General features: G+C 37.4%; 1 protein-coding gene across 1 annotated transcript in view; it reads right to left on the reverse strand.

Moving 5' to 3' along the window:
* Plcb1 (phospholipase C beta 1) overlaps positions 1–13,816 on the reverse strand; it is a 248,669-nt gene that overhangs the window by 168,039 nt on the left and 66,814 nt on the right. Inside the window, exon 8 of the mRNA XM_028755344.1 lies at positions 8,165–8,311. Within this exon, the coding sequence (XP_028611177.1) occupies positions 8,165–8,311 (147 nt within the window). The remainder of the gene's footprint in view (positions 1–8,164; positions 8,312–13,816) is intronic.

Raw genomic sequence — 13,816 nt, forward strand, 5'->3', positions numbered from 1 at the left:
GAACTAAGTAAAAATTGGAGTACTCTGTCATAAATGATTCAAGGTACATCTAAAAAACATTTCCGTGAACTGGCTTGCCAATGCATTTGTCATTCAAAGAATAATCAGAAGGAATTGAATGTACTTTCTCAGTGTGGGGTATGTGAGATAAAAAAAATCTGAAACATTAAAGACTGCTTGTGTTTACCATCCAGCACCTACAGCCTGCAGAATCCCTCCCAAGTAAATTTCTTGCTCATTCTTATAACGAACATTTGTTTTTAAAAGAATAAGAAATGGAAGTCTTCAAAGAAAGCACAGAGAAAACCCATATCTTCAACTGTCCCATTACTTAGAATTGGAATTCATATTATGTTCCCCGGATATGATATAATTTCCATTCTTTTCTTTTTTCTCCCTAAAGTCTCTAGTTTACTTTATTTTCATTTTTGAAATTCTTTACTTCTCTTCATAAACCATATCCTCCCATTACATTTCCCTATGACTGGGGCTAAGAACTACTGATAGGCCCTGAGCCATTCAATTTGAACTTGTTATTTCTGGTACTACTCCTTGACCTCATCTCTGCCTGACCATGAATACTTTCTGCAATTCCCTCTGACTTTGTGACTGGACTCTAAGCTTCAGTTCCTTCCCAGATGGACTTATACTGGTGCCTCATGTCATTCTGCAGTGGCTCCTTTGCCTTTGGTACTTGCAAAGTACCAGGCACTGCAGCTTGGACTCTGACTACCAAGGCATCCTGGGACAGAAAAGACCTGAAACTGGAAATTAACAGTGTCTCTACTAATACAATCTAAGAAACTCCTCATGCTTTAAAGCATGGCAAATAGCTGTCTATCTTTATGTTTATCATTGTTTGATGTTTCCCTTCAACTCCAAAGTAGGATACTTCTAGAATGTGATGTGCTTGTTAACTCAGTGGTCTCCTTCTGTAAACACTGTCACCTTCAATAAATGGAGATGGGCACAAAATTTTTGCCTTCTTTCAATTTTTTTGCCACTCTGTCAGGACATATGACCTCCCAGTTGCATCTATGGGAGCAGTCCAGGTTACCAAGAAGATACTGAATTCACCGGCTGTTTTCCCACTAGGAACACAAAGCTCTCTTGATTACAGATTCAAGTGATATTAAAGGCCTAAGCAAGAAGGTATGAAAGATTCCCTCTCCTGAGAGGATGTATGTCAGCCTTAAGCCTTACTGTGAACAGACATAACATCAGGTCTGTATATATTCCCAAACTTGTTCTCTGTGGTATGCACTGGTTACTGAGAATACAAAAATAAGGCACACCCCTAACCTTATCACCCGGCAGGGGAGTGGAATATGATTTATGATGGTTCCTGTTTAGCAAGGGGTTTAAATGCTCCTCACAATATTACACTTTCTTTCTCTTTCTTGTATAGCTCCTTGCCAACAGATCATTATTTAGGTTATAATAGGCTTCAAGGCCCCCTCCCTCTAGAATCTCCTCATTCTGCTAAGGCAAAATTCCATTCCCATAGTGGTGATCAGCATGGCCTCTGCTGTATGGTGGAATTCAATGATACATGATAGGAATACTGGAAAGACTACTGGGTGGACTGGCAGAGTGGGTTGGGGGTGCTCTACACACTCTTACAAAGGACCCTATGTCAGGGATTTTCACAGAGGTAGGTGTAGATATCGGTCATGGAAAGCCCATGCTTAGAGTACACAGTCAACCTGAAATCATAAGAGACCCAAAGGACAGGAAGTAACTGATGGCATTCATGAATTTCTAATTGAGCGAAGCCTCAGCTGCTGCTGCTGTGCTGTGTGGGGTATAAATTCCTCATTTTTAAAGTCATTTAGACAGTGTCCAATCATATCCAATCATGTTTCACCATAGGAACCCTGGCTGTTTTAATTTATCTTCATTTTATAAAGCAGCCAAGGTAAGAGTGTCATTGAAAGGTAAATTCAAGCAGGGTTTGTTTATTTCCGAAGTTTATTCCACCACTCAATTTTCTTAGGTCTGTGTGTAATTTAAAAAAAATGATAAAAGCTTGCGGTTGCTACAGTCTAGTGAGAGAGAGAAGGATGAAAGAAGAGAGTGGGTGGACTCAAGTCTTAGGTGACTCATGATTGGTCTATAAGGTACAGCTAGGCTTTTTCTGCAGCCAAGAAAGTGTATGGGAGAAGAAGAGAATAATTATTCAAGATCTGAATGAAATAATTTAATTTGTCAGATTATTAGAGTAAGTAAATCTAATATTTTTCCACATTAATACTCAAATCTTGCATTTTATTCTAAGTTTGATAAGGATATTATAAACTAAGCAATGATGCAGAATATAGCTGCTTTTATATAGAACCATTATCTTCCAAATTCTTGAATATTGGCCAATTTTATGAACCAGCTAATGTGTATGTTGAAATGACTATGTAGAGTTCTGCTCTGGGAAAGCCTTTTATGTTGTTGTTACGCTGTTTGTTTGTTTTTTGTTTTGTTTTGTTTTGTTTTGTTTTCTCCTTGAGTCATTGGGATTGATTCCTTAGAGAGAAGCACTAACCTAAAGCACAGTCACTTCAGGGTCACTGCCAAGGCTGCCCAAAACTCTCAAAATTCATAACCAGCTCGTTCTACCCATGGTATTTTATCAATCTAATGTATTTTTCCTTTTGGGTCCATCTTCATGTTTAGTGAGATATAGTAACAGGGAGAGAGGAACTAACAGTCAGAGCGTGACAAACTGATTCATTTCTCATGCTGTACGGATTTAATTTCTTAGTCCCTTTGAAGGTTCAGAAGGAAACCATCCACTTTTTGAAAGTCTTCTTGCTTGGATTAGAGTTTGTGCCTCAGAAACACAAGTTCTGAAAATGCTCCAAGAAAAGTAGAGTGGTGATAGGGTGGCTTAGGATTACCTGGGTCATACTGTCTTTCTTCTTACAGTCAGAACTCAGACCTACCAGTGCCACTGTCTGCTTGTGCCCAGCTCTGCTGAGGCCCACATGAACAGGAGCCCTCCTTGTGCTACTGCGAGCATACTACACCTATGAAATAGACATTTGTAAAGCTCCTATTTATTTCAGAATTGGAGATGAAGTACAAGTATCCAAGACAGCAGACAGGCAAGGAGCTTGCACTCCACAGTTAAAATCTAGCTTATTTCTTAGCTATTGGTTTTCAAATTTAACTGGATTTTGCATTAGGCTTTGTGTGGAGATTATATATACATATGTACATATATATATATGTATATATAATCTCATTTGGGGTGTTTGAATTTTTATAACAGAGATGTTCACATTTATTCAAAGGCCTCTGGGGAGTAGGAATGCTGTATTCATTTTGTGTATAATTAAAGCAGCACCCCTCCTACTAGTATACAAAACAAAGGCGTATTTTTGAACCATAAATCATAAAAGGGCTTTTCAGGCAAAACCCTGAAAGCCTATGGAAATTGTTTCCTCCTTCCCTCCCTCCCTCCCTCCCTCCCTCCTCCCTCCCTCCCTTCCTCCCTTCCCTCCCTCTCTTCCTCCCTTCCTTCCTCTCTTCTTTCTTTTCTCCCTTCTTTCCCTCCCCTCCTGATTATATGTTATTCTCCTCAATTCTCCCACAGGAGAGGGAATACTTTGTCTTGAACTTGAAAAGTGTAATGAGGTAAGAATTTATTTGATCTAACTCAAATTTGTGCCATGCAGACCATGGCATGATAATAACTCAAAAGACATAGCAAGAAAAACAAGTATACTACTCAAGATCACGACAGAAGCTAGAGGCAGCTGATGATACTAGAATCAAATAATGAGTCGGAATTAATCAGAAATCATGTTATGTAAATTAGATACATACGTCGGAAGAGACTGACTTGAACTCGTTTTTCAGAAAATAGTCAGAGGGCTGGGGGTGTCACTCATTGGTAAAGCATTTGCCTAACATGAGTGGCTCCAGACTGCATGCCTAGTAAAACAGGAGGAAAGGTGAGTCCTTCTATTTCCTAGTAGCTAAAGGTTACACCTCCTCAGAACTCTTAGGCATTAATGTGTGATTACCTGTCATAGTTTTTATTAATGTACAATCACTGTAGAAAATGATGGGCTTCATTATGACAATTTCATGCATGGTTGTCATGGTTATACTTTGATCATACTTTGATTTTCTTTGTCCCATTAGCCCTCTCTTGTCTTTCTCTCCTTCTCTTTCCTCCTAGTCCCCTTTTAGCTCCCAGAATAGTGCCCCATATGGCTTCGGGTGTGAATTCTTAAACTGTGGATTTCACAGATGATACATGGTAATCTCAAGTTTCATTCATTTTCTTGAGAAAAACAACATTTTGTTCTTCTTTACAGTCAAAGGTACTCCTTTGTGTTTAAACACCAAGTTTGCTTTAGCTAGACTGAGTCCACATCTTGGCTACTGCAGAGTGCCTCAGGACACACTGATGTCAGGACCTTCTCTTGTATGCTGAGTTGGGTTTCTTCAGGCATACACCTAAAAAGATATAACTAGACAAAAAAGTGGTTCTGTTTTCAGATTCCATTGAAGATGTAAGTGAAGGCCAAGAAATTAATTCGTGTAAAAAAGACTTTGCTGAAATGCAGTCTATGAAAAGAAACCATCAAGGGAATTTTGAACTATATTATTGTGTGTTCCAATGTTGAATAATTTTCCCATAAGTATTATTGTGATATCATAAGCAATTGCATATTATTAGGGTGTTAGTAACTATATGTAATTAGTTTCAGACTAAAATTACTGATGGATATTCAGCTATAGAATTAAAAATCTATGTTGGAAGATAGAAGTGGAAATATCTTTGTGAAACATACTCTAAGAAGTAACAGATAAATGTTCTTTTCTAGATTTGGGTAGAACTTTTCACAAAAATCATTTGGAAATGATGCCTCATAGCATGAGACCCAAATTGCTATTAAACTACTTTTTCCCCATGAAAAAGGAACCAGGGCTCATTGTGTCTGTGCATGTGCTTGCGTGTATGCATATGTGTAAATGTGTGTGGGGGGGAGCATGGGGGGGATCAGGGAGATGGAGTCTGACTCTGCCTGAATACAGGTGAGTCTTAAAGGCAAAGCATTTTTTAAAGATTACAAGTCCTGTCAACAAGCTCCATAAAAGGGACAACAGAGGCACTTGAACATTAGAGGGAGAGAACAAATCATCCATCAAAGGAAAAACACACATCCGTGTAATATGCAGAAAGATACAGAGCGATATGCTCCAGGATGGCAGAAGAGAGGATGCATATCCAGTTAGTATGGATGCCTAATCACTGTGCCATTGCAGACACATGGGAAGCAAAGAATCTAAATACAAATACTGGAAGAATTTTTTGGATATCAAAGAATTACCATTACATTTCTCATAATGAAAATTCCATATGTACAAACTTTAGACACATTTTTAAAAATTCTGTCCTTAGTATGTGATAAAAACAAGACTTTATTGTAAGTAGTATCTTTTCAAGTTGCAGCTCCTTAGATTAAGTTTTAAAAGTTTATTTTTCTTTTCTTTTCTCTCCCTCTTCTTTTTGGAGATAGGGTGTCAGTCACCATGTAAGTCTGGCTGACCTGGAACTCAGTATATATCTAGGCTGGCCTGGAACTCTCAGAACTCTGTCTGCCTCTGTCTCTCAAGTGCTAGGTAGGATTAAAGGCAGTTACCATCACACAAAGGAAAACAAAAACTGTATTTTTAATTTGGCATTTGATACACTTCCTTGAACTTGTGTTAAAAAAAAAAGACATCCACGCAAATTGTGACATTCTTTCCAGTTGTAATTCTAGGTCACAGGTCACAGTTGCACTGGCAAGATCTGTGACTTTGTTACTAACAGAAATCACAGCTATTAAACAATTTATTCTAATTGTTGCACATGTCAGAACACAGTGCTTACATACGTTTAAAATTTGTTAACAAAAATATATGTTACTTTAGAATAAATTATTTTAATAATTATTAAAATATCAGTGAATTTTATTTTTTTAATGCTAGATAGTTTATTTCATATAGTTACATCTGAGAAGAGTCCATAATCATCACCTAGTTTGCAATAGGTCAGTAGTACCAAAGTTGAGAACCCATTAAGAAGGGGAAAATCCTTTATTAAAGGATGATAAACACGGATGGCTGGTGTGTGCTGTTTGTTTGCTTGTTTCTAGCAGTGCCAGTAGTAAGACTCTTAATGAGCTGAATCCAAGGAGTGGATTCAGAGTGGACACTCTTCTATTAGTATGACATTGTGCTTTTATTTGTTATTAGGGGCTTTTTATGTTTGTTTGTTTGTTTGTTTGAGATAAAGTCTCACTATGAAGCCTTGTTGTCCTGGAAATTGCTCTATAGACCAGGCTGACCTCAGACTAATAAAGATCTGTCTGTCTGTGCACATCCCTTTCTTAAACTTATGAGGCCTATGGTGGTCTTAAAGTAGGACTGAAAACTCTCTCAGATTTTCCATTGAGGGCCTGGCTGTGTCCCTCTCTATGGACCCAGGTAGACTCATGACTTCCAACAATTTGCAGAAATAATAGATCTCACTGAGCTTTAGAAGCCAAGTTGCAAAACCATGGTAAACGTTCTCCTGATTTTGAGTCTTTGCTCTGGCAGTGCAGAGTCCATGTAGTAAGGCTACCTTCTCTGGGGTTGCCATGATACAGGGAAACCCAGGCTGTGCAGTGCCGCCTCTTTCAGATAACAGGCTCTGAGTCATTTCTGTTGAACTGAAAGACATGTAGGAGATAATAACAGAAGGTTCCATCACAGAAGTGGTTTGTGTCATCTCTCATAGTCTGATACTATTCCCAGGAGAAATCTAAGAGACCCGAGGAACACAGATGCGCTGTACCCTCCTTCCCTGGTCAAATTACTGACTCAGTATGGGCATTATTTTATGTCATTCCATTGGATTGGTTTGCTATGTGGCAATGAGAGACTAGAATGAGGCTTAGGATGAGTCAAGCAACAATTAATTTTGTGGCAGGAGTTTTTCTTAGTAGACAGCACCAGTAGGTAAAAACAGGTCACAAATGGTATGCAAGCTGTGTGATTATCACAAGCCTCTAAACTGCAATGCTGTGGAACTCACATACTTCAGTACTAACTAGATGGTTTCAGACTCTGTAGATGAGCCCATTCTGGCTGTCTCAAGGTTACAATGCTACCTTTGCTCAAGCCTGTTTCTCATTTAGTATAGGAACAACACACATGTGCTTGAGATTGGAGCAAAGGATATATCAGGGAAGCCTAGAGAAATGAGCTCTGACCTGTCACTCATGGGCAGATTGAAATTTTCTTACACGCCATATGTCTATCCAGTACTTGAATCTCTAACTTTATGTGTATCGCCGCAGCACAAACTGAACAGGCCCAGACCAGGTCCACCACTGTGTCTATACAACTTCGAAGGTATGAGGCCCATCCACCTTCCTCAGACACCAAATATCACTCTTCAGTTAGGAAGTAATCCTTTTGTTAGGATTGCAAAGCAGGGAAAGTATTGTTTGTTTTTCAAAGCTTTTCTTTTTTAAACCAGCAAGCTGATTTTCTCCAAGGACATTTTAAAGCTTGTGATTAGAGATAAAAACTTCTTTCTTTTCTGATGATTTACCAAAACCCTTGCCAATGTTCACGTTAGGATCAATGTAAGACATTGTTTTCTCTTACATATTTTTTTATAAGTTTGCTACTAAATCTGTCACTTAGAAAATGTCTGTTTATTTATCCAAAGCCCTGTTACACTTTGTATGAACAGTCCTTTGTCTCTCGGGAGTCTCTGAGGGCATAGAGAACTTGGTAGGGTTGCCAATCATTGGCTTTGGTCTCTTTTGTGGTGTTGGATATAGGACAAGGCTTCCTGAACACTAACAGGCATTTGAACCATATTCTCTTTGGAAATGCCTGTATGTTCACTGTTCACTAAATTCCTATTACTCAAAATTCCATGGGTCGGAAAACATCAGATGCTGCTACAGTTTAGGAGACTTGAAAACAACACAAACTGTACAGAGGAGATGGCACAACTTCACAAATACACACAGGGTGGTTTCTACCTGGAGAAGTCAGCAAAGCAACCCAAGTCCCCAGAGGCCATGCCCAGAACAAAGGAAACATTTGCTTCCCAACAGCAGAAACTAGAAAGCCTAGTGGAACCTGCCAATGAACAGAAATTGCACTGTACCTGTGAGGTAGGTGTTGTGTGAAGAATTGATGAAGTAGTGAGACAGGGGCTGAGACATGTCTTCGTTCAAATCCAGTTTCTCAGGTGAAACAACTCCATTTTCTTCTCCACTCAGGTAGCGCATGAATCCATCCACTGACATCTGCCCTGGAGAAAATGGATTTAGAGGCATGTGAGTGAGAGACTCAGCATTCTGATACTCTGTGGTTACTGGTGAGGTCAGCTTGCACTAGTTCACCCTAAACAAACAAAACCTGCTCTGCAGTATCCAAGGAGAAGACAGAGGACATAAGTTTTGTCTTAAAATGGATACACCCTTGTCTTGAATCATGCTGTGTATCTCCACATGAATTAAGGAAAGATTATTCTGATGCTTCCCTGACTTTTCAGATGATTTAAATATAACAGTGGACATCAAGCTCATAAATTAAAAAAAAGAAAGGTTAACTCTGGGTAAATCACCTTAGAGATGGTTTTCCAAATTTTCCATTAAGAATATAATTACTTTTATTTTTATAATAAAAATAATGAACAATTATTTAACTTTAAATTAAAAGTGTTCAAATTATTTTTCCCTTACATAAAATAAAGGTAGCAACACACGATTCACGCTTTGCATAACACACCGAAAGCATATGGAAGGAAAGGTGAGAGCTCTGGGGTTTTTATTCACAAGTTTATTTCAGATAGAAAAATATAACTTGCACGTTATGATTCAACTCAGAAATTTGTGTTTTCTTATAACGTTTTGAGGTAGATAGTGCTAAACATTGAGACTATTGTTTTACTTCAGCATTACGGATGTAAAATTCAGATAGAATTTACATAGTTAGAGAGTACAATCTGAAGCTGCATTGCAAGTACCCAGATAATCCCTAGTCTCTGCTTAACAGACATGCAGAGCCTGAACCACAGTGTGTTGCTTCAACTCTAACAGTCTAAGCTTCAAAATGACAGCAAATGAGTGGGAAATGAAGGTGGTGTCAGTGAAGGTTAGGGGTAGCATATCTTATGATCTAATAGCAACAGTTTTATGTTCATTTAAAAGGGCTGTATCTTCATAGAAGAAATTTAGCCGTTGAGATGAGCAGAGAGAAAGCAAACACTTTTCTAAACATGTAATTGTTCCTTCAGAAGAACAGATTTTGGAAGCTTTGCTAGGTACCATCAAAAAGAGAGTGTGTGAGTGTGCGTGTGTGTATGTGTGTGTATTTTAATAGAATGTAAATATATGCATACATATCTAACATAGTTCAGTAATTTCTTCTGAATTAAATGAACAATACATCATAAATATTTTATCCCCAAATTCTTTAAGATCCGTGCTTAACTTGAACTCTTAAAATATATACCTACTTATATTTTATATATTATAAAACGTAAAAATATAAGATTAAGCAATAGTCTATTATTATCAGTTATTAAATTTGTTTCAATTATTTTTAAGTATAAATGACACTGTATTAATTGCATGGCAGTTAAATATTTATACACATACTTAATTCCTTTGCTAGCTGCATTGGCATAAACAGAGTTATTGATTTAGAATATATATGTCATTAAAGGTTTTTAGTTAGGATCAGTAAATTTTTTTAGGCGAGCTATTTATAAACAGCAGATTTAACCATAACATTTTACTACAGTACATGTTTTCACACCTAATATGTTTTTCAAGATAACTGATACAAAATCCTGGGAATACTATAGTTAAGTCATTGTTAATATTATTCAGGAATGAATGAATGAATGAATGAATGAATGAATGAATGAAAGCTTGACTACTGGTTCTCTAAAGAGACTGCCTATTCTATGAAAGTGACTTTTTTTTTTACATTTTTATCATCATCATCATCATTACCATCATTGTTACTGTCTGTGTGCATGCATTATGTGGGGGCTTAGATACATATGCCAATATGCCATGGATTTTTTTTTTTTATCTTTACACGAGTTCCAGGGGCTGAACACAGGTCCCCAGGCTTCCTCATCAAGCACTGGCTAAATTATTTTGCCAGAGCAGAAAGAAACATCTAAACAAATGTTTGAATAAAAACAAGAATTTGCACCACAAACTGCTAAAACTGGACTCCAACGTGGATCTGATCATTTTTGTAAGATAACATGGAGAAGTAGCAAGAAGTCTCTTAATTGGAGATGAAAAGGATGATATAAAGGCTTTAATTGGCATGTTTGTGACCTACAGCAGAGATTCGCCTGCAGGCTATGCTTGTGTGTGACCGATCTTCAACAGGCACCATCACCTCTATGCTCAAATACCCATCACTTAACACAGCAACCATCCTGGTCATGTGTCCATCAGGGAGATCAAAACAAGCCTTGATGGGAGGATACATACATCCCTTCAACTGATCATGAATTTCATAAGTAAACCAGTCAGCTTAGTGCTAAAGCTATTTCTATAGATAATTCTAAAATATTTTGGATAGGACTCTTAAGGTAAAATTTCATAAGAGATTCAATTTTTTCCATCTTTCAGTTTTCTGTGATTATTGTGGTTTGCTAAATATTACTTTATCTTGTCTGCATCCTTCCCTTCCTCTGTTCCTTTCCTCTCTCTTCACCTTCTATTCATTTAACAATTTATTTAGCATATGCTGCAGACACAGACAGGTAAAGCTCAGGAAATGCAGACAGATAGCCTGCCTTCAAGGAGCTCACGTTCTGCCAGAGAGAAAACCTTTTCACCCTTTGAACATCCACTGGCACCACAATGTGTACAATTCCAGCTCTGCCATTTCTGGGATTTTCTATGATGCTCTGCACCTCATCAGATTAATTCTTTTACATGATTAGAGCCATTCAAGTTAGAAAATAAATTTCTTTAAAAGTAGAGGGTCACCCAGCACAATAGTACTTGATCTTTTTATCTCATGCAAATAGTAGCTTCATATGACTCTGTCTCTCATTGGGGCCACCCCTTAGAGTTCAAGAAGTCAACTCCATGCTAGGAAAGGATGGTAATATAACTTCTGGATAGGTGTGAATGCCAGGGAGTAGGTGTTTACTGTAGTTCCCAGGTTAGTGGATGCTTGGGTATACATTCCTTTTAATGGAATAAGTTTCGATAAAATATATGTCAATAGGGTAGAGGTGGCAAATTAGTTTTTAAAAGAAAGATTCATTACATTTTATGTGTCTATATGTGTATATACACATGAGGCAGTGCTGACAGAAGTAGAGGTATAAGATCCCCCTAGAGATAGACTTACAGGTAAATGAGCTACTCAATGTGGGGCTCAGAACCAAATTCCCATCCTCCACAAATGTAGTATGTGAAGAATGTCACCTTTGAAGTATCTTTCTAGGCAAATTTAAGGTCAGCATCTTGACCTATGCATTGTTATTAATACATTAAGAGAACCTGTGCTGAGACTGAACTCTGTGATTAATTTGAGACTTTGAACCTTGTTTGTGAATAATTTTGTTGTCTATATTAACTACAGGACACAAAATGAAGGTTATGTAGTGTATAAATGCCGTCTTCCAATGAAACCATTATAATTAAGATCAATGGGCAATTTACAAAACAACGTGTTAAAATTTCATTCATTCATTAGTAAGAAGGTCAGAGATATGATAAAACCAGTTTAAAGAGGCTATAAACCACTAACTCATCTATCTATCTATCTATCTATCTATCTATCTATCTATCTATCTGTTGTAGTAATTATTTAAAACTGGTCACTTGTTAATCCAACAAGCTGCAGTGGCTCTGCCTAGCTCAGTCGCCATGTTTCTTGGCCTGAGGACACGTGCAGCAGCTAGAACTGGCCTGCCAGAAACACCAGCCCTGCCACCCACTAGATGCCAGTGTGAGAGATAGCTCTGCCAATATTCCACTCTGTCTCCACAAGGCAGGGCATTACCCAGACCATTCCACCATCCATGCAGGCCCAGTAAGAGAATGAGACTCTAATTCTTATAGAATAATAAATAGTTTTATATGTTTGATAATGATTAATAACAAGATGCCCATGCAAAGAGAGTTGTATCCCAATTAGTTAACTTAATTATAAGTTTATAAGTTGTTCCCCATGAGTGCTCTCCATACCTGTGTGGTTCTCCATCCTCCTACATCTCTGCCCTCTCTAGCTCCTCTTCTTCCTTTTTTCTCTTCCTCTCCCAACTCATCCTCTTCCTCTCCTTATTCCTCCCACCTTAGCTCCTCCTATATCTCTACATCCATCCATCCATCATCTATCTATCTATCTATCTATCTATCTATCTATCTATCTATCTAATTTATCTATTATCTATCTTTTTAAATTTTAATTAAAACTTAATAATTAAAATAGGAAAATATGCCTGTTAACTTTTTACAAGTTTTCATACCAAGATTTGAATATAGTATCTTACACATGCTAAGCAAGTATTCTACCGCTGGGCTATCTGCCTAGTGTCTTTGTCAGTAAAACCAAGCTGAATACCAAAATTAAACACAGACATGAGTAAAATTGCTAAATTAAATACAAATCTAGTTAAGAATCTACATATCAGCCTTTTAGATAATGTTTTACTGTTATTGTTTCATAAAAATCTAATATTTTAATTTGCTTCTTCCCCTCCCCCCTGTTTTGGTGCTGAACATTGAATCAAGGCCTCACTCATTAAAAGCATTACAAACAGGCATTGAAACACTGAGCTATGATTGCAGACCCTTAGCATAATATTAAATGCAGGTCACAGTCAGAAAACAATTTAGGAGTTTAGATGAGTTGGTGCTTCTGAAGATTATTTATGTTAAACAAAAAATCCCCAGGGAAGGGCATTTTCTAATTTTATTTTAAATTTTTACTTAGTATTATTAGTGAGTGTGCATATGTATGAATGCAGGTGTGGGCAAGTGTGTGCCAGGATTTAGTTCTTTTCTTCCACTGAGGGTTCTAAGAATCATACTGAAGAAGACAGGCTTGCAGTGGGAGAATGATTTTACCTACAGAGACATCTTGCTGGATTACACTTATCTAATTTTAAATAAGAATAATACATAGGTTTGCAGAAGAGCCAGACAAAAAAAATGCCAAAAAATGTGAGTGATCAGATACTTTCCACTCCAGAGCTTAACCTGTTAATAACAGGAACAAGTAGTCAAGATTCTTGTTGTACCCAGTGAATGCGTAGAGATATGGGAAAGTCAAGAGATGCCACTGTGAAAATTAGCATTAGTCAATGTATAATATAGAAGGTAAGTCAGTTAAAGGATCAGGAGTTCAAATTCAAAATATACTTCATACTTTGTACATTGTGTGAAAAAAATGTCTTTGACTGTTCAATGTGTGGGGGCAGAGAACAGACTGTTAGACTTTCTTTCCTTCCAGGTAACCTATAGTGGAAGAATGCTATTATCATTGACTTATAACCATCAGCATTAAAAAAAAATCTTTCACTGTTTGTTTGTGAAATTTTTCCATTTATTTTCATAGTCCATGGAGGAACACAGAAGGTGGAAAACATTGAGAACTGATGTAGGAAGAAGCTAGACACTAATTCATTGGGAGAACATTTCCTAACAGGTACAAAGCCTTGAGTTCAGTTCTTCCCATCCCCAATGTAAAACCAAACCAAACCAAACCAAACCAAACCAAACCAAACCAAACCAAACCAAACCAAACCAAACCAAACCAAACCAAA

The sequence above is a fragment of the Grammomys surdaster genome, unplaced genomic scaffold (assembly GCF_004785775.1).
Source record: "Grammomys surdaster isolate TR1022 unplaced genomic scaffold, NIH_TR_1.0 129, whole genome shotgun sequence".
Taxonomy (NCBI): domain Eukaryota; kingdom Metazoa; phylum Chordata; class Mammalia; order Rodentia; family Muridae; genus Grammomys; species Grammomys surdaster.